Below are 22270 nucleotides of genomic sequence, written 5' to 3' on the forward strand. Positions count from 1 at the left end.
TCATGATGCAAACACACTGATTGCCTTCCCATGACCTCCACTTACACATGTGATGTGGGCCTGTATTAATGGATTGAATAATACTTTCGCAGTTGTTTGTATACCGATAACACCACTGTTATTTTTGCACTACGTTTCCCCAAGTTTTGGGAGTGGGATCTTGTGCAAGGGTCACTTCACTGTCACTCTTATGCACACCTATGAAACTGTTGTTTTATTTTTTTATTTTGTAATGAACTACTGTGTTGAACTAGAACCTTTTGAAATGTTATATATGTATCATATCAGTTACAGTAACCTTGCTGTTCTCTATACTTCTCTTTCTTTTAAATGAGTTCTTTGTGAACCTCTGTTCTCTTCACAGCACAGTTCATCCTCTGGGTGCAAGAAATCTGCTGTAGGTCCTAGCGGGTTGATGCAAATTTTCAAAGTATCTTCAGCCCGCACATAATCCATTTTTCTTTTAAGGACTACATACTGTAGTATAATAGTGAGTAACTTGTGATTATCCCGTGTTTTACAGATATACACATCTTAATGCCTCTTGTTTGCGGTCCAACCATGCCTTGGTGTTTCTTGTTTTGAATCCTGCTATATCATTGCTATATTATGCCACTTAGTAGTAGACCTGTCCGAGGACAAACATTTGTGTTCGAGGCATGTGGACTGCTGAATTCATATCTTAGCATAAATCGCCGCCTAGTGTTGGGTCCGGATGTTTGCACCTTGTGTTCTTGGAAGAGTCTTCGAAGTATCACAAGATAGGTGACTCCTCTCCTGGACTACAGTGCGCATGGGCATTTTCTCCTTCTTCAGATAGTTTTTCTCCGCCATTGGGTTCGGATGCACTTCGACAACTCCAACTTCGGGACGGGAGTTTTCCTAATTTCTAAGGCTAAAAACCTCATAATTTTGACTGTATTGTTCCCCGACTCGACAACTCTTTCCATCCATCTTTGGTCGTCGATGCGGGCCTTTGAGCCTTTTCGACGCCACGTGGGCCTCCCACCGATGGAAAGGACCCCGTTCAAAAGATGCCCACAATGTCAATCAAAGTTTCCACATAGCGATAAGCATACATTATTGCAACAAGTGCCTGTCTCCGGAGCACACTGAGGAAGACTGTCCAGCTTGTGCTCAGTTCCGTTCGAAGAAAACTATCCGGAACCGAAGAGCTACTCGACAAGAGATGCAGTGACAATCACCTGAACCGGAAAACATTTTCGACGACTAACATGAACTTCTAGAGGCAGCGGACTCCGGCCTAGAGCTAGTCACAGTAGAAGACCAGTCAGACTCCGATGACGAGAACCCACCGGGGCAAACGGGACTACTAAAGCCCCTACCCTGCCTCCACCTACCGACAAGGCTCCGGTCAAAGCATCGCCAAGAGGCCTTAGCCGCGACCGAAATACTGCTTCAGAAATCCTGCCTTCTGGCTCGGCTCCGAAGACCATTACCAGCCTTCCTGTACCCCGAGACCGAGCAAGACTCTTCACAAAAAAGGGTGTAGTCTCAAAGACTGCTGCACAACCGAAAACTGGCCAGACACTAAAAAAGTGGTCGATCCAAAAAACACCGGCCAACCAAAAAAAGTAGATCCGAAAAAGACTGTCGACCAGAAAAAGGGCGTCGATCCAAAGAAAACTATCGACCCGAAGAAGGGTGTCGATCCGAAAAAGACTGTGGACCCGAAGAAGGGTGTCGATCCAAAAAAGACAGTCGACCCGAAAAAAGGAATCGACCCAAACAAAGTTGTCGAGCCAAACACTGCCTCCGACCCGAAAAAGGCAGTCGAACCGAAGAAAGCCGTCGACCCGAAAAAACACATCGAGCCGAAAAAGGCTGTAGACCCGAAAAAGACCATCGAACATAAAAAGGTCGTCGAGTCGAACAAGGCTGTCGAGCCGAAAACAGCTGTCGAGCTGACAAAAGACGTTGAGCCGAAAAAAGTTCAGGACAAAAATAAAATTAGCAAGCGACCGATCCAAAAACATCGGCGCCGAAGCCACGGACAGTGGAAGAAGAACTTTTCCATCCTGATCCAGTGAGACCAGACCAAAATAGACTGTATATAGAACCTAATACAGGACATAAAAGTTTACAATAAGAACAAGAGAAGACTGGACACAGAGGCTCCTTCTTCTGTTTCCTTCTAAAAAAATGGACTTTGGGACATCCCCTTCTAGACCTTTTACACCTCCTCCTTTCACTCTTGACATGCCTTATGTTCCATATTCGCCTCCACCTCCACATTATGATGAGGGAGAGGACATGGGTGAAGACCCCTATCAGGATTTTATAGACCCTGATGATCTGGGAAACCAAGATCACACATGGGACGATCAGAATGAGCCTAATGACCCATATGATACACAACTCATACCAGATCACTCCACATATCCCACAAAAGCATCCCCTACTGACGACACGGTCGCTTTTAACCAGTTAGTTGACAGAGCAGCTCAGTATCATGGTGTAAGCATGCACACTGACCCTGTAGAGGAGGGTTTCCTATTTAAAACCTTCCCAGCATCAGAGAAGAGTATATATACACTCCCTATGCTAAAGGGAGTATTTAAGCACGCACCAGACATCTTTAAAGAACAAGCCAGAGCGCGTGTCCTCAATCCAAGAATTGAAAAGAAATATAAACCAGCCCCTACAGATCCCTGTAATATCAAGTCTTAGTTAACTAGACTCTCTAGTTGTTTCTAATGCCAGAAAGAGGGCAAATTCTCAAACACTTGATGCCCCCCCTCTTCTGACAAGGAGTCAAAAACCTTTGAAGCCTCAGGAAATACCTGGAGAATTGCCAATACACAAGCTCTCCTAGCACGCTATGACAGAGCACACTATGATGAACTGGAGGGATTATTAAAATACCTACCAGAACCCTATAAGGCAAAAGCTAATGACCTAATTAGATAAGGGAAATTCATCACTATCGCATCTATAAAATGCGCCCTTGATGCAGCCGATACAGACGATAGGTCTGTCAACACTAGTGTGTTGCTACGCCGGCATGCCTGGCTACGCATCTCAGGTTTCAAAAATGAAGTACAGTTTACCATACTTAATCAACCCATTAACCAGGATTTCTTGTTTTGCCAGCAGTGGATACCATCTTAGAAAGGATGAAAAACGATACTGACACCGCAAAGTCCATGGGTGCACTTCAATTTCAACAGTCTAAGGGCTCCTTTCGCTGCTCCTCCTATGGAGGCTCCAGCAGAGGCAACACATCACAAACCTCTTCATCATTTAAAACTAATACCCAAGGCATCTTTAATAAAGGCTCCAACAGATGAGGTGATAGAGGAAATAATAACAAAGGCAGAGGACATGGTGGTAATAACACCAGAGCCTCCACCACCAAACAGTGACTTGTTCACACTCCCTCCAGACAACTTAACACCAGTCTGAGGCAGAATAACACAAGTTCGAGGCATGTGGGCTGCTGAATTCATATCTGTGCATAGATCGCCGCCTAGTGTTGGGTCCGGATGATTGCACATTGTTGTCCTGGAAGAGTCTTCGAAGTATCACGAGATAGGTGGCTCCTCCCCTGGACTACAGTGCGCAGATTGTTTTTTTCCGCCATTGGGTTCGGATGTGCGTCGGTTCCCTCTGTTGGAACCGATAGTTGTTTAACTCATTTAACTCGAGACCAAAAGGTCTTTAGGCTTGGCGCCGGTATAGTTATCGTTTGGGTTTACTGTTTCTCCAGCTCCGAACTCTCGCTGCCCTTCCGCGTGCTCTCGGCGCGGACGGGCCCACACGACGCTCAGGCCATGGAACGGACTCCGTTTAAACGGTGCCTGGTCTGCACCGCGAAGTACTCGCACCTCGACGTGCACCCAGTGTGCAACACCTGTCTGTCGCCGGACCACAACGAGGCCAGGTGCATGGCCTGCTCGAAGTTCCGGTGCAAGAAGACCCTCAAAATTCGTCGGGCTGCGAGACTCCAGGCCAAACTGTCTGCGCCCCCGCCGGACAACATCTTCGAGGAAGACGACGATGTCCAGCAGGTTTCGGACTCTGGCCCTGCGACCGAGGGGGAGGTCTACGACGCAGGGGACGAGGGGTTTGACGAAGCCGACGACGAGGTAGGGGACAACGATACGGCCTTTGCCACCGTGGGGGACAGCTCTGAGGACGAGCACCCCCGAACTGACTCAGGGGTTGACCCCCTTCCTACGGCCCAGGTCGAGGGATCGCCTTCGGGCCTTACCCAAGATCCTGTTATACGTCCAGCAGCCCCGCCTAAGAGCCCGGCCACGGACATTTTGGAGGTGCCGCTCACTTTTTCAAAACCGAAAGTGAAGCCATCGGGTTCAACAGCTACGGCTTCGAAACCGAAAGTGAAAGCCGTACAGAAGGCTTTGGAGGCGTCAAAACCAAAGAAATCCAAAATGGCCGACATGGGCGGCCCAGCCAATATGGCCGACCCGAAGTCATCTGGGTCGGGGCAGAAAGCAAAGCCGGCCGACGCGGCTGCATCGGCGCCGAAGGTGGTCGCGGGTGACGACCCAAAGAAGGCTTCGAAGAAGCGTCAAGGCGAACCCAAAACTCAGGCTTCCCCGACACCGGCCGCCGGAGCCAAGGAGGGTACCGCGTCGACTCTGCCTCTCGCCGACACAACTCCCAAATCGGGGAAATCTGGCGAAACGGTCGCTCCCTCTCCAGCCCTCACAAAGAAGGTCCAGGAGTCCCTGCACCGGATTCGAAAGGCCGCGGAGCTTACAGGCCCAGACGCTGGGGTGTCGAAGCCCGCACTGAAGCCGTCCAAGGCACGCACGCCTATACACTTCACCCTCCCGCCGAAGTCGGCGCCGAAGGCCTTCGCCCCGAAGCAGGTGGTCGGGGTTCCCTTGAAGGAGGTGTCAACGCCCAAGGCGTCTCCGGTGGTCGTTAAGCCTCGGCTCCAACCACTCGCGGAGGAAGAACGTCGTGAAGTTATCATAGACGCCAATACTGGAAAACTGTCCCTCCTCAAAAGGAAAATCACCACGGAGCCGGTGCTGGAACACTTTCGCATTCCTCTAAAAAACAAAAAGGACTCTGCGGGTACTTCAGCGCCTCCGGCGCCGGCATCCCCGAGTGACCTGCCACAATCCCCAAATCGCTCTACCGCGGGGGATGACGACGAGGAAGAGGTCGAGTACAACTATCCGGCGTACTCGGATCCGGAGGAGGAACATGAACCTTGGTCTGCCGGAGGCGACCCCGAGGACCCGCAGTCAAGTATGGAACCGCATTTCTTTGCGCCGAAAACTTCGCCAACGGAGGACTCTGCTGCCTTCAATGCGCTGATCGAAAGAGCTGCAGCTAACCACGATGTCGAGCTGCACTCGGATCCTGTGGATGTAGACTTTCTGTTCGACACTTTCTCTGTGTCCGAAAAGTCAATTAAAACTTTGCCAATGCTCAAGGGGGTGCTCAAGCATGCACAGGAGGTATTCAAGGAGCCCACTCGGGCACGTGTTATCAATCCACGCATTGATAAGAAATATAAAGCAGCGCCCTCGGATCCGACATATATCAAGGGACACTTGCCACTGGACTCTTTGGTCGTTTCCAACGCTCGGAAGAGAGCGAACTCACAGACAACTGGTGACGCTCCTCCCCGAGACAAAGAGTCGAAAATATTTGAGGCCTCAGGAAAGCGGATCGCTGCACAGGCAGCTAACATTTGGCGCATTTCAAACACTCAGGCCTTACTCGCACGTTACGATAGGGCTCATTATGACACCCTAGAGACACTACTGCAACACTTGCCTGACCAGTACAAGGAAGCAGGGGAGATGGTAGTTCAAGAGGGGAAGCTCATCTCAAACGCTTCCATAAAGTGTGCGCTGGATGTGGCTGATACAGCTTCCAGGGCAATCAACACTAGTGTGTTGCTCAGGAGGCATGCTTGGCTTAGGATTTCGGGTTTTAAGCCCGATATACAAACGACCATCCTGAACCAGACGGTTAATCCTGACCATTTGTTTGGCCCTGAGGTGGATGCGACGCTTGAAAAAATGAAAAAAGACACGGACACTGCTAAATCGATGGGGGCACTTCAATCTCAGCAGTTTCGGGGTGGCTCCTTTCGCCGCTCCAATTCCAGAGGCCCCTCAAGGGGTCAGGCATCGCAATCCACTCAATACTACAAAGGCAATACCCAAACCTCATACACCAACAAGGGTAGAGGTGGATACAGAGGCAACAACATCAAAGGCAGGGGACGTGGAAACAACAGCTCCAGGTCCACCACCGCCAACAAGCAGTGACGCCCTGTCACTTCCCCCCCGACCACACAACACCGGTCGGGGGGAGACTCCAGCAGTTCCTGCCCGCGTGGAAATCCATCACCACGGACAGGTGGGTCAAGTCTCTTATCCAGTACGGTTACTGTCTGGAACTTACCTCTACTCCACCGAACATACCTCCAAGAAGCCGTCCTATGTCCGGCGAGCACTTGCTCTTGTTGCAGCAGGAAGTTCAGGTTATGCTGCAAAAAGGCGCAATAGAGCTCGTCCCGCTGCAGGAAAGGGGTACAGGGGTTTACTCTCTGTACTTCCTAATCCCCAAAAAGGACGGATCCCTCAGGCCCATCCTGGACCTCAGGCCCCTCAACTGGTATATTCTCTCGGAGCACTTCCATATGCTCACGTTACAGCAGGTACTCCCTCTGCTTCAACAGGGGGACTTCCTGGCTACGTTGGATCTAAAAGATGCATACTTTCATATCCCCCTGCATCCTTCCCACAGGAAGTATCTCAGATTCACGATCCAAGACCAGCACTACCAGTTCAGGGTTCTGCCGTTCGGGGTCACCACAGCGCCAAGAGTCTTTACAAAGTGCCTGGCGACTGTGGCGGCGCATCTACGACGCCAGAACGTCCACGTCTATCCTTATCTGGACGACTGGCTCATTCAGGCAAAAACAGAACAGCAGTGCGCCGACCATGTGTCCCGCACCATTCATCTCCTGCACGATCTGGGATTCTCGCTGAACTATCCAAAATCCCATCTCCAACCCGCCCATGTACGGCAGTATCTGGGCGCGACAATAAACACACTGGCAGCCACTGCGCAGCCAAACTCAGTGAGAATCGCCAGTATCCAAACGCTTATCCAACGATTCAGACCTCAGCACTCGCTTCCAGCGAAGGTGTTCATGCAGTTGATAGGCATGATGGCCTCCTGCATCTCCATCGTCCCGCACGCGAGACTACATATGCGTCCGCTTCAGGAGTGCCTGGCACGTCAGTGGACTCAGGCTCATGGGCAACTGACAGACCTAGTGTTGGTGAGCGGTCGGGCGTACAACTCTCTGCATTGGTGGAATCCACAAAACCTTTGCAAGGGCCGACCGTTCCAGGAGCCTGTGCCACAGATTATCCTGACAACGGACGCTTCTCTCCAGGGATGGGGAGCGCATGTACTCCATTACACGGTGCAGGGGCTATGGACACTACAGCAGAGGAAGATGCACATCAATGTGTTGGAACTGATGGCAATCTTCATGGCCTTAAAGGCGTTCAAAGTACATCTGTGCAACAAAGTCGTGTTGATCCGGACGGACAACATGACGGCCATGTACCACAATTCGAAGCAGGGAGGCACACACTCTCCGCAGCTGTCTCATCTGGCTCAGAGCATGTGGAAGTGGGCCATTCAGAGGAACATCTTCCTCATGGCAGAGCATCTCCCAGGCAAAGACAACCAGATGGAAGACCTGCTCAGCAGGCACAGCCATCAGATGCACGAGTGGGAGATACATCCATCAGTACTCCAACCGTACTTCCAAAAGTGGGGTCATCCAGAGATAGACCTGTTCGCCACAAAGGAGAACGCAAAATGCCAAAGCTTCGCCGCCAGGTTCCCACACCCGCAATCACAGGGCAATGCGATGTGGATGAACTGGTCAGGCAGATTTGCGTACGCTTTTCCCCCAGCACCTCAGATACCGCTGGTGGCACGCAAGCTCAGACAGCACTCGATGACTCTCATCCTGGTTGCTCCAACGTGGGCTCGCCAACCGTGGTACACCACGTTTCTGGAACTCTCCGTGGTACCGCATCAGAGGCTTCATCTCACTCCCAGCCTTCTGACGCAGAGCCATGGCGACATTCAGCACCCAGATCCGCAACAGCTCAACCTGGCGATCTGGCTCCTGAAGTCCTAGAGTTTGGCTACCTCAATCTTCCTCCCGATTGCATGAACATCATTCGGGAGGCAAGAAAGCCCACTACTAGAGCTTGTTATGCGGCTAAATGGAAGAGGTTTGTCATTTACTGTGTTAACCACGATATTGACCCGCTAGATGCTTCCATTCAAAACATCATTTGTTACCTGTTCCACCTGTATCAATGCAATTTGGCGTACTCTTCCATCCGCATTCACCTGTCTGCTATGGCAGCATACCTCCAGAATAGGCAACACCTGTCACTTTTTAAAGTCCCAGCTATCAAGGCTTTTCTAGAAGGACTCAAGAGAGTCATTCCACCAAGGACCCCACCAGCTCCGGAATGGAACCTCAATGTGGTTCTTACAAGACTGATGGGTCCTCCCTTTGAGCCACTGCACTCTTGTGAGCTTCAGTTTCTGACTTGGAAAGTTGCTTTCTTAGTAGCAATTACATCGCTACGGAGGGTTAGCGAGTTGCAGGCGCTTACCATCCAAGAACCTTTCTTCCAAGTACATGCTAACAGGGTTGTGCTCCGCACTAACCCTAAATTCTTACCCAAGGTTGTATCTCAATTCCATATAAACCAGACAATTGAGTTGCCGGTGTTTTTCCAAAACCCAGAAACGCTGGCGGAGCGGATGCTCCACACCCTTGACGTTAAAAGAGCCTTGATGTACTACGTGGACAGGACTAAGGATTTTCGCAAAACCAAGCAGCTTTTCGTTGCTTTTGCCACACACCACAAGGGAAACGCTATCTCCAAAGCTGGGATCGCTAGGTGGATCGTGAAATGCATTCAAATCTGTTATGCTAAAGCTAAACGCACTCTCACTATCCCACCAAGAGCCCACTCCACCAGGAAGTTGGGGGCCTCTATGGCTTTCCTAGGTAACATTCCCTTAGAAGATATTTGTAGAGCAGCCACATGGTCTACCACGCATACTTTCACTAAACATTACTGTGTAGACGTGCACTCCAAACAGCAGGCAGCTGTTGGTCAGGCTGTTCTCAAGACACTTTTTCAGACTGCTGCAGCTGGCACGGGCGGCCGCCGCTAATGGAGGGACTGCTATGTATTCTATGCACAGATATGAATTCAGCAGCCCACATGCCTCGAACTGCAAATGCTACTTACCAGTATGCATCTGTTCTTGGCATGTAGGGCTGCTGACATTCATATCGCCTGCCCTCCTCCCCTGCGCCTGTAGCAGCTGCAGTCTTCATATGTACATATGCTCATCAGCATGGTCATCTCTCACATACTTCACTCCATCTCTGCCAATGGCTAAAAACAATCTGGGGATGGAGGCGATGCCCATGCGCACTGTAGTCCAGGGGAGGAGCCACCTATCTCGTGATACTTCGAAGACTCTTCCAGGACAACAATGTGCAATCATCCGGACCCAACACTAGGCGGCGATCTATGCACAGATATGAATGTCAGCAGCCCTACATGCCAAGAACAGATGCATACTGGTAAGTAGCATTTGCATTCCTACCAGTCTGGCATGCCATTACCACAGACAAGTGGGTAAGACAAATGATCCAGTATGGTTACTGCCTGGAACTCCCCGTCCAATGAACACATCACGCTGTTACAACAAGAGGTGCTATCCATGCTAGAAAAGGGAGCCATAGAGACAGTCCCTTTTCAACACCAGAGCACAGGAGTATACTCTCTATACTTCCTTATTCCCAAAAAAGATGGGTCCCTCAGACCAATATTGGACAACAGACCTCTGAACCAATATATACTTTCAGAGCATTTCCATATGATCACTCTACAAGGAAGTTCTCCCGCTACTCCAGGAAGGCGACTTCCTCGCTACATTAGACCTCAAGGATGCATACTTTCACATAGCTGTACATCCAGCTCACAGGAAATACCTCAGGTTCACAATAGAGGGTCGCCACTATCAGTTAAAAGTTCTTACCTTCGGGGTAACTACTGCACCAAGGGTTTTTACAAAATGCCTAGCAGTAGTAGCAGCACATCGCAGAAGGCAACACATCCATGTGTTCCCCTACCTGGACGATTGGCTCATAAAAGACAACTCATACGTACAGTGTGCAAACCATACGTCTGAGACAATCCAGCTACTGCACAATCTGGGATTTTCCATAAATTACCCAATCAAATCTGCAGCCCTCCCACATACAACAATATCTGGGAGCAACAATAGATACCTCAGTAGCGAAGGCATATCCAAATCCAGTCAGGTTATCCAACATACAGTCTCTCATTCAAATATTTCAGCCACAACACTCCCTGCCAGCTCGAGTGTTCATGCAGCTTATAGGCATGATGGCCTCCTGCATATTCATTGTCCCTCATACCCGACTTCAAATGTGTCCATTGCAGGAATGCCTAGCACAGCAGTGGAACCAAGCCCAAGGAAAACTGAAAGACCTAGTGTTGGTAGACAGTCGCACTTACAACTCTCTGCAGTGGTGGAACCCACAAAACCTTTCCAAGGGGCGACTGTTCCAAGAGCCGGTTCCACAAGTAGTATTAACAGCGGACGCATCACTGACCGGTTGGGGAGCCCACCTCCTCCAATACACAGTCCAAGGTCTCTGGATAGTCAAACAAAAGGCCAAAAGACACTGCATATAAACCACTTAGTTACTAGCAGTATTTCTAGCAATGAAAGCCTTCCAGAAATACTTGTATAACAAGGCTGTGTAAATCCGGATGGACAACATGACAGCCATGTACTACATCCAAAAACAGAGAGGGACCCACTCTCTGCAGCTCTCACCTAGCACAGAGCATATGGAGGTGGGCAATTCCAAAAAACATCTTTCTCCTGGCAGAACACTTCCCAGGAATAGACAATCAGATCGCAGATCTACTAAGCCGACACAGCAACAAATACTCGAATGGGAGATTCACCCACAAGTTCTCAACCATTCTTCAAAAAATGGGGACATCCAGAAATAGATCTGTTTGCCACAAAAGAAAACTCAAAATGCCAGTCCTTTGCCGCTAGGTTCCGACACCCGCTGTCACAAGGCAATGCGATATGGATGAACTGGTCAGGCAGATTTGCGTACGCTTTTCCGACAATCCCACTGATCCCATTAGTGGCACGCAAATTAAGGCAACAGTCACTCACAATGATCCTGGTTCCTCCCACATGGGCAAGACAGCCATGGTACACGAGGCTCCTAGAACTCTCAGTAGTTCCGCACCAAAGACTACGCCTGTCGACATAATTGCTAACAAAGAACCATGGCGAAATCAGGCACCCAGATCCCAATCAGATGAACCTAGCGATCTGGCTCCTGAGGTCTTCGAGTTCAGATACCTTAACCTGCCTCCAGACTGCATGAACATTATCAAGGAAGCACGGCGCCCCACTACTAGAGCATGCTACGCAGCTAAATGGAAAAGATTTGTAATCTATTGTAATAATAACCAAAACAATCCATTAGATGCCTCCATCCAAAACATAATCTGTTACTTGCTACATCTTCAAAGATGTAATCTGGCATACTCATCCATAAAGCTACACCTTGCTGCTATAGCAGCATATCTTCAAAACAGGCAACATATGTCCCTGTTCAGAATACCACCTATCAAAGCTTTTATGGAAGTACTTAAAATAATTATCCCTCCAAAGCATCCACCTTCGCCAGTATGGAACTTAAAGGTAGTACTAACCAGACTCATGGGGCCACCTTTCGAACCACTCCATTCATGTGAACTACAATTCTTAACATGGAAGGTGGCATTTTTAATTGCCATTAACTCCCTCTGGCGAGTAAGTGAGCTACAGGCACTAACCATTCAGGAACCCTTCATGCAAATGCACCACAATAAGGTAGTGCTTCGTACTAACCCTAAATTTATGCAAAAAGTGATATCCACGTTCCACATCAATCAGTCCATAGAATTGCCAGTTTTCTTTCAAAACCTGCAGTCGGTGGCTGAAAGAGCCCTACACACACTAGATGTCAAAAGAGCTCTGCTATATTACGTTGACAGAACTAAATCATTCAGATAAACAAAGCAACTTTTTGTTGCCTTTTCTCCACAACATAAGGGTAATCCCATTTCAAAGTCCGGAATAGCCAGATGGATAGTTAAATGCATTCAAATATGCTATCAAAGGCAACGCGCACTTTAACAGTTCCCCCACAAGCCCACTCAACGCGCAAAATGGGGGCATCCATGGCTTTCCTAGGGAATATTCCCCTAGAAGACCTATCTAGGGCGGCTACATGGTCTACCATACACACTTTCACTAAACACTACTGTGTAGACGTGCAAGCTAAGCAACAAGCTGCTGTAGGCCAGGCTGTCCTTAAAACTCTTTTTCAAACCACTGCAGCTGGTACAGGTGACCACCGCTAGAGGAGAAACTGCTATACAGTCTATGCTAAGAAATGAATTCAGCAGCCCCCATGCCTCGAACGGAAAATGCTACTTACCAGTATGCATCTGTTCATGGCATGTAGGGCTGCTGACATTCATATCGCCCGCCCTCCTCCCCGGTGCCTGTCACAGCTGCAGAGTTATCTTTTACATACATTAACATGGTCATCTCTTACTTTCCTATACTCCATCTTTGCCACAATGGCGAAAAACAATCTGAAGATGGAGAAGATGCCCATGCGCACTGTAGTCCAGGGCAGGAGTCACCTATCTCGTGATACCTCTAAGCCTCTTCCAAGACAAGGTGCAAACATCCGGACCCAACACTAGGCTAAGCTATCTTGGACTTTTGACCCAAGCAGCCCTACATGCCAAGAACAGATGCTTACTGGTAAGTAGCATTTTCCTTTTGCAATTTGGACATTCAAACTTAATGTTTTGCTTAATACTTGTGTTTCTACTGCATTGATGTTATTTTATCTTACTGAAATGTTCTGTTCCTTAGGCAGTGTGGTATTCTTTGAATTATTTGCAAAATGTTTTGAAGTTGGTGCTAATGCTGCTTTCCTTTTGGAAGAAATAGTTAATATTTATTGACTAGAAGTTCTGTCTGAATTGAGACGCAGGTTGATGACAACCATGTAATAAAATATGCTTCTGTTTCAGAATCAATTTCTCCTGCTTTGACAGTTCATCAAAGCCTTCCTTTCAAGATCTTTGATGAGTCTTCAGCTTCATTGAGTATAAAGTAGGTTTGAGAACGCATAAGCACCGTATTGTCCATTTAATTTTATTTCTCCGCAATGGGACCTTGAGCATGAAATTAGAATGTGAAGTTGCTGCTTGGGTCTTTCCCACTTTTTGCAGAGGAAATGCCTTTGTCCATTCAACTTAGTCTGATGTCTATCCTTGTGTGGCGATGTGAAGCTAGTTACTCCCCTCATTTATGTACTCATTTTATTAAGCTCTGGGGTCTTTGGCCTCTTTAGAGCCCTCGAGTGTTGTAGTAGTGGATTATGTGCTTGAGGGTTTCGAGGGGTTGGAGTCCAGGGGGTTTGTGAATTGGAACCGCTCACTGACCATCTTTATTCACAACCATTACATTCTGGAAATCACTTGAGGGCAAGTGTCAATAGTTGTTTTTTAAAGATTTTCCTGAAAGGAATGTTTTCAGTTTTAGCCCTTAGATCAGTGTTTCATGCATTCCCCAGCGTGGTACCCTTGACTCCCAGGATCCTGCTCTGTGTTTTAAGAGGGCATAGGCACATTGATTGAAGTGTGCTGTTTTGGAGCTTTGGTTCCCTGTTAGCCTTGTAGTGGGTTGTTAGTTTATGAAGCTATCTTGGAGTTTTGACCCAATCAGACTTGTGCAGAGGACGTAATATATTTTCTTTTTCTTTTGTGTGGTTCAGTGAAGTGATTTTAGGGAAGTGTTAGTGTGGTTGTACTTGTAACAGTTGAGGCACAATGTAGCCCTCTGGTCTTAGAATCTTTTAACTTTATGGATACATTTATTTGATAGCCTGCTCTAGATGTTGTAGTAGTCTAGTGGCTAAGACCGGTGATCGTGTTGGCTTCACCCATTGATCTTTATGAGGAGGGATTAAGAATTGTGAAGTAAAACCCTTGACCACAGCTTTGACCTGGGGAGTAAATGGTACCTCTGTTTTGAGGTGGGTGTAGGCTTTCCTAGGCTCAGAGGTTTGTCTGTAGGCAGTGGGTCTAGTTTGGATTCTACCCTTACCTTGACTAACCTCTGCATACTCATTCATTTATTCATGCAGAGGAAACGTTCATCCAGTGCATATTGACTGATCTTGATTTTCCAGCTCCATGTCGATTTGAGCGTTGTCCATATACATTTAGATGTTCACCTGGAGCTGTTCAAGAAGCAGTGTGGTGCACATAACCGTTGAACAGTAGAGGGTGCACTGTGTGATACCTTCTTTAAGGAGGATAATTCCACTGTACCAGTCCATATGAGGGTTGCATCCACTCTGGCGGATCTGAACTTACTAATAGAGCTTCTGCGGCTGCCCAGTATCCTATCATGATTCCCTGTGTCAATCGAGGTTGAAAGCTCAGGATCATCAAGGCCAATTTCTTACCTCCATCCAATTATGATTATTCTCTGTTGAAAACCAGGGCACATTCTGTGCCCCTTCAGGTGCTGAAGCCTGGTTCTTATAATGAAGAAAACGGTTTACCTCCATGTATTCTTCAAGTTCTCGTGTAGCCTTTTTCCATGGGCTGGCTGCGACATGGTAAGTTAGACACTGACCAATCGTTAGCCAGGATGTATGGATCCAGGGGATGGGTTCTCAAGAGCACAATTATTTCAGTGTGTTTCAGTAGGATGATTTTGCTTACACGACTGCTCTTTCACTATAGTCGTAATGTCTCTCCTGAGTGCTGCAATGAATTTTTCCAGGCAAATAACTGGGCAAAGCTCAAGAGACACATTAGATGCTGTGGTTTTGATAATCCGTTGAAGCACCTCCTTTTTATCTAAAGTGTTGAAGGTTATAAAAGCACAATGTAGAAGCAAATATTGGACGATTACCTTGGTTAATGTGTACTTTGTTCTTTTTGGTCAGAGATTGGTTGTTGATTTGTTATCTTCTACATCAGATCACATGCACAATCCGTTTCAGTTGCATTTGTGGGTGTAGGTTGTCTTTCACTTGGTTTTGGAACCGGAAACCAGTTTGTTATAGCCGTCCAAATCCATTGGATCAACTAAATGTGCTTTAATTTTCATTGTGAAGCTTCTCTGAATCAGACCTTAGTAATATTATTTTCTTTTCTAGAGATAACCAAGCCTCTAGGATGGAACAACAACCCCATCAACTGAATCCACCAGGTAAGTGTATATCATACTAGTACTGTGTGCAGTTTATTTTTTTGGTTTATAACACATACACATTTACAAAAAAACATACACCACTTCATTTGAGTGAGCATGTTTGCAAATCTTTTCCGTGCCTTAATATAATTCAGTTTGACCCCAGTGAGTGAGATGAGTTAAAATACCCTGAGTGCCCTTTTGGGCTTAGGAGTGAGTGTCCTAGTAAATGCAGAGTTTTCTTATTGCAGGGTTGCATTTATTTACAGCGGAGTGTCTGTCTCCACTGCTAAATCGATTGTCCTTGAATTTGTTTGCTAAGTTTGTCCTCTTATGCGAAAAAAAGGGCAGTTCAGTATAACTGAAGCTACAGGATAAAATCATTTTTATGGTATCAATATTGTGCCAGATTTCTACTTTCTGAATTCAAACTGCCTTTTATTCTATGGAGCTGGGTAGACTGCCTTTGCGTGATCACGTTTTGCATTAATTTGAGTGCCTGCCACAGCAGATAAGCCCAAAGGCTATGTAGCAGAGACTGGTTCTGAAACTTCTCATTAGAGGGTCAATAACTCCTAGTCCCTACTATTTTTTGTAATTACATGCTGGGATTTTTGTGAATATTTGTAGCCCAGTGGAGTTTTAAGCATGTAGTTTGAAATGACAAATGAAATAATGGCATGTTTTATTAAGCGCTTATTCACCAGAATAGGCATCTTGCAACTCAGTAGTAAAAGTTAATAGGGGGGCACAATTAACCTAATGTAGATAGTTTTTAATACATTTCTGAAGCCGAGGTAAGACTGCATGTTCTTGTGATGTATGGGGAGAGGCCAGGGATGTGGTCTAACTGTCTGCAAATCTTGGCCACCTGTTTGTGAACGTTTCAAACGGGGGACTAAAAATGACAGTTGGAAAGCAGAGCGCAGGCTTACCGTGGGGTTGTGGCTAGAGAAGCGTTTCAGCAAGGGACATTTTTCCATATCACAAAAGATCCTGTGTATGATGCAGTTGGATTCTGGTCTGGGGAACAAGTTCGAATGTCTAGAACCTGTGCACATGCCATACAGCAAAGTTTTAATTTGTGTTTTTGGAGGTTGGGGAATAGCTATTTCTGAGAGGCAGAGATAAAGGATGTTAAAATACTTGATCTCGGATAGGACTGTGGCTGAGATACCTTTGCATGCAAATGACTTGACAGAAATGAAGGAGGCAAATCCAAGATAAATTTAGAAAGGTTTAATCTTCTGGAGCACAGTACTTCAAACAGCCAGGTTCACAAACGGAATGGTTTCAAGACAGTTCTTAGTGTTGTCATACACAACTGTAAGGCATGTGCCATAATTAAAGGAAAACAATGTGCATAAAAGGGAAACCGATTTAAAAGGGAAATACATGGAATGAAGGATAACACATCTCTTCCCTTACAAAAACTATTCATTCATAAAACACTTGGAGACGCGTCTCACATTCCAAACTTGACCATTTTAGGTAACAACACTATTCTTGTTAACTTTGACAATTCTCAAAGGTCTACTATATCTTGCATCACCTTTGAGCAAGATTCCAGGTTTACGAATTCTAACATAATCCCCAACATGGAAATTTGGTGTTCTAACATTCATGTGAGAGTCATAATAAATCTTGCTTCTAGTCTGTTTATACTCTACAGTATGAGCAATATCAGCCTTACTCAGCTGTGAACACTTATCCTTAACAACCTTCTTAAACCACCAAGGACATAGTTTAGAAACTGGATCTCTACCTTTAAGTAACGGAGTTAGGATTTTATTTTTTATGAAGATGCAGCTTACGGAGACTTCAGTTAACTGAGATTTCAAAGAAAGGTCTTGATCTAGGAGGACTCATAGCAATTTCGCTTGGCGGACTGGAAGGAGGGCTTCTCCCAAAATCTTTGGCCACAGGGTTTTGTGCCAGCGCCTAATGGAGTTTCCCACTAGTACATGTACGTCTTGTTGGCATTGAACACATGAAAAGTCTGCACCAGCTGGAGTCTTGCTTTATGCAGGCCATACTTTGGACCAGGTCTTTTCTTCCTCCCCTATAGAGGTGACGGCACTTCTGCCGGTTCTATGGACTGACCATCGTCTGGTTAACTTTTACATACCGGCCAGGAAAAAAACCCTGAGTAGTGCCCCCAGGCAGCTAGGATCAGCGTCAAGGGCATTTCACCTGGTGACTCCTGAAATGTTATCACAGGCGCTGTGTGAACATCCCTGCCCTCTTACAGGGGTTTTGGAGAGGGACCTGGAGTCCTTGCAGGCCTGGTTTGTGGACAGGTTGTATGACCTGGCCCCTTTGAGGACCCCCCATTCATTGCCTAAACGGGTTTCTGCTCCTTGGTTCACTGGTGCGCTACTTGCTTCTCGCAGGCAGTGCAAGGTGGCAGAAAGAGCCTGGCGAGCGCAGTATAATCCAGCCGCCAGACTCAAATACAGAACCGTGGGTAAAGCATACCATCGAAATATTTTCCTGGAGAAGAAGAGCTACTTTACTAGGAGGGTTGAGGATGCTTCAAACTCCTGCAAAGAGATCTTCACGATCGTTAGGGAATTTACTGCCCCACGGTCGAATGTGGCCCAGACTGCTCCCACAGAGTCGTGGGCATCGGATCTTGCATGCTTTTTTACGACCAAGATCAAGCTGATACAAGACTCCTTTCCGCCGCGGCCGGCTGGTGCCTTCCTTTGTTCTGAGGCTGGTCTAATTCCATCGGTTCCTTTAGGGCCAGTCTTATCTGACTTTCCGCCTATTTCAACTGCTTCGTCCCTGACGCTTCTGGCCAATCTTAAATCTGTATCGCCGCTCGATCCTTGCCCGGCCAAATTTTTGGCGAAGATGGCGGCAGTCGTAAATCCGCTGGTCAACCCCCTTCTGAATCTCTCTCTGAGCCAGGGTGTGGTCCCTTTGGCTTGGAAGCAAGCGATGGTTATCCCCCTTATTAAGAAGCCCGGCTTGGCCCCCGAGGTTTTGGCCAATTACAGGCCTATCTCTCTTCTCCCCGCTTTGGCCAAGACCGTGGAGAAGCACGTGCATAACGTGCTTTCCAATTTCTTGGAATCACACGACCTGCTCCATTCCACCCAATCGGGCTTTCGTCCCAATCTTAGCACGGAGACGGCGCTGCTGGAGGTGTCGGAGGCCATCAAGGAGACGCTAGATTCGGGTGGTAGAGCCATGCTGATCATGCTTGACTTGTCGGCCTTTGACACCGTCCCCCATGAGGATCTGCTCGTCAGACTTCATGAGATCGGTCTGAGGGGGACGGTGCTCAGCTGGTTAACATCTTTTTTGGCTGGCTGCCGACAGACGGTCTGGGCCTCCTCTAGCTCTGCCGAGAAGCGGCCATTGGGAGTCTGAGTCCCACAGGGCTCTGTACTGAGCCCGACTCTCTTTAATATCTTTATGACCCCTTTGGCGGCTCTGGCCGAGTCCTTCGGAGCCCAGATCGTATCCTACGCAGATGACACCCAGCTGCTCTTTACCTGCCGGAAAGGAGAGGATTTTGATGGAGAGAGTATCCGCGAGTGCCTTGGGGCTGTGTTCAAATGGCTCCAACTGAACAGCCTCAAATGCAACTCAGATAAATCGGAGGTGCTCTTCTTCGGTTGTCAATCCGATCCGGACTGGCAGGTATGGTGGCCTGCTGACATGTCTCCTCCGGGGCGGTCGTCTCAGTCAGCTAAGAATCTGGGGGTTAAAATTGACAACGGTCTGACTTTAAGATCTCAGATCCTCTCCCTCACTGGCACCTGCTTTCGGCTTCTCCGCATGCTTCGGAAGTTTTTTCCGTTGCTCTCCGAGGACCACAGGAGGATTACAGTACAGGCCTTGATCGGGTCAAGACTGGACTACTCCAACGTCCTATATCTTGGCCTGCCCGAATATCTCCTGCAACGGATGCAGGTGGTCCAGAACGCGGCAGCACGTGCCATTTTTGGCCTGCATAGGCGAGTCAAAGTCTCTGGCCTGTTGCAGTCGCTTCATTGGCTGCCTATCCGACTGCGGATAGTTTTTAAAGCTTTAACCCTTGCTCACAAGGCCTTCTACGCCACGGGGGCAAAATACCTTCAGAAGAGGTTAGTTTCCTATCGTCCTGCCCGATCTTTGAGGTCAGAGTCGAAGTTCCTTGCTGTTGTCCCGCGTGTGCGGAGGGCCCGTATTGGAGGTCGCTCATTTATGCTCCGGGCCCCTCAGCTTTGGAACACTCTTCCCCTGACGTAACGCAGCACCTCAAATCTGTTGGCCTTTAGGAAGGGCCTAAAAACCTGGCTTTTTGCTTCCTAGTTTTTTTTTTCGTGTTCTGTTGACCCTGCTTTCTTTTAATCTGTTGTGTTGTGTTTGTCTTCCTAGGTTGTCAATAAAGCGCCGGGACACTCTTTTGAGTAGCCGAGCGCTATAAAAGACACAAATTAACACAACATAACATGCAAGCAGAAGATAAATCGGTTGTGTATATGGGAGCCTGTTAGTCGAGATGTAGAGTAAGTTGTTTATCACCATCCGATGAAACGATGAGACTGCTAAAAGACCGGATAAGTTGTGTTCATTGGCCATGCATAGATGTTAAACACATTTGGGGAAGTAAAGAGAACTTGTGGGACACTGGAAGGGATAGTCTGGGATTAGAAGCGATAATTCAAATGGACTGCTGATTGAGTGCATCCTTCCAGGAAGTTGGATAACCAAGCAAGGACCTACCCTTTGATTTATCATTTTATAGAACGCGCGAATGCCCTTGGGTGTCTTGATGCTGGGTAGATTCAGAAGACTCAGGATCCAACAGGATTGGATCTAACTGGCAGTAAAAAGCCATGTTTTCACTTCTTTCCTGAAGGAGAGCAAAGATGGACTGTTTTTGATGGAAATTGGGAGAAGGTTCCAGGCCTGATGCTAAATTGGACGAGGTGCTAAGCAATATCTTGTGGTAAACTGTATTGAAAGCTGCCAAGAGGTCAGATCAGGGGGTACCTGTCTTTCCCTGTCTTGATGACTGGCTGTTCAAGGCGAGCTCATCCCATGCGGTCATCTCCAAACTGTGGCAGACCCCCTGCACTTGCTGGGGTGCACTATAAACATGCTGTAGTCACACTTGGTCCCTCCTCAGACGCTTCCTTTCATCGAGCTGTTCTGGACACAGTGCCGTTTTGGGCATATCCCCCTGAAATAGCGAGTCCATGATATTCAGGCTATGATTCCGATATTTTGGCGCCTCTCCTGGGTTTCGGTAAGACTGCCTCTGAGGCTGCTAAGCCTCTTGCCTCCTGCATCCTGCTAGTGACGCTGTTGCGGGGATTCTGCACATACACAGAACTATGGGCAGGAAAACAGGACCTCAGTGTGTAGGGGCTAAGCCTTCCTACTGCCTCAGTACAGAAAAACCCAGAACTGACTAGCTATAGTGTCTCATTCATTCTCCTACATAATCACGAAGTTACAAATGATTAGACAACCCAAAACACAACTCTCTCAGGAATCGCGGTAGCAAGACGTACCATTTCGCTCGCTCACTCGTACTTGTCCACAATAAGAATAGACAGTCACTGTTATAGTTCAAAATGTTTATTTTAACTATCGTGCTCTATAATGCAGTATACGTGCCACTACCAGCAGCAAAACTCATAGACCTAACACAGTTAGCATTGTAGCAAGTCCTTAGACTATGAAAGGGGATATCATCTTATACCGACAGTGGATAAAGGACTGTAAGGCCTAACCACCATCCCCTTGGAAAGAAGAGGTTCTGTAGTAGGGGATTTCTGTTATAGTCCTAATCTGTGACTAGTCCCACCCATGTCTGTGGACCTTGGAGCAATAAAAATAGTCTCTTAAGTTGTCTTCTTCTGCAGTCCTGCATAGACACTTAAGAGAAAATAAAAGACAAATAATGCAGCCTTAAATTAACAAGGCTACGTTGGCCAGCTCTTCATCCTGAAGTGAAAAAGGATAGCCAAATAATATAGAAATTTACACATTTTAAAGAGCTTATCACAGAGAAACTCCCCTTCACAAAAATCCGTTACCATGATAGAGAGGAAGGGTTGGACAGACAAGCCCTATAGGCTGCCATTATGTGTCTGGAAAATGGATACCGTGCCTTTAAAGAACCCTCCAGAGACCCTCGGTATCCCATGATGCACAGCCAAAGGCAAGTTACTTTCAGTTCTTTTTTCCGGCTCCTGCTAGCAGAACCCTGGAGCATTGAGCTCTACTTTTATTGTTATTACTTCAATTTCTGGAGCTTTTTTGATCTAATTAGTGTTTCATTCGACGTCTGGGGCCTTTATCTTCCATTTGCTGCTTTTTTTGAGCTGCTAGTCCACCTCTTTCCTGTTGAAATGCCAGATTTATTCGACAAGTGCCCTGAGTGTGGTAGGAAGAAGGCCAAGTCAGACCCACACAGAGTATGCATACTCTGTCTTCCATCAACTCTTGTTCCTGATTCCTGTGATGTTTGTCAATTTTTCTCCAGGAGGACCCTGCTTGACCGGGAGAAGATCCGTCTTCAAGGCCTGGAGCAGAGAAGACATCAGGATGCAGGTGGGACCACTGGGGATGGAGGAACTTTATCTTCTTCCTCTTCCCGTGCATCGGCCTCTGGGGGGCTCCCTAGTCAAGAGCGACGTCGGCGTCGAGAGGTATGAATACTATATGCTCCCCGTTGAAGCAACGTCTACGCTCTGCGTAGAGGGGAAGGATGTCGAGACCTCGGATGAGGTCGACGTCGAGGACTACACAGACAACGTCGACACACCATCGTCGTCGTGTTTAGTCCCAAAGACATCAGATCTTGCCGTCGAGGTAACACCGCCGTTCGACGTCGAGGAGAAGATCGACA

The 22270-nt window shown here is 47.5% G+C and overlaps 1 protein-coding gene across 1 annotated transcript in view; it reads left to right on the forward strand.

Moving 5' to 3' along the window:
- Nucleotides 1-22270, forward strand: part of BUB1B (BUB1 mitotic checkpoint serine/threonine kinase B) — a 440231-nt gene that overhangs the window by 219921 nt on the left and 198040 nt on the right. The window contains exons 15-16 of the mRNA XM_086937370.1: nt 13233-13314; nt 15377-15429. Coding sequence (XP_086793496.1) covers nt 13233-13314; nt 15377-15429 — 135 coding nt within the window. The remainder of the gene's footprint in view (nt 1-13232; nt 13315-15376; nt 15430-22270) is intronic.

This window comes from Lissotriton vulgaris, chromosome 9 (assembly GCF_964263255.1).
Source record: "Lissotriton vulgaris chromosome 9, aLisVul1.2, whole genome shotgun sequence".
NCBI lineage: Eukaryota > Metazoa > Chordata > Amphibia > Caudata > Salamandridae > Lissotriton > Lissotriton vulgaris.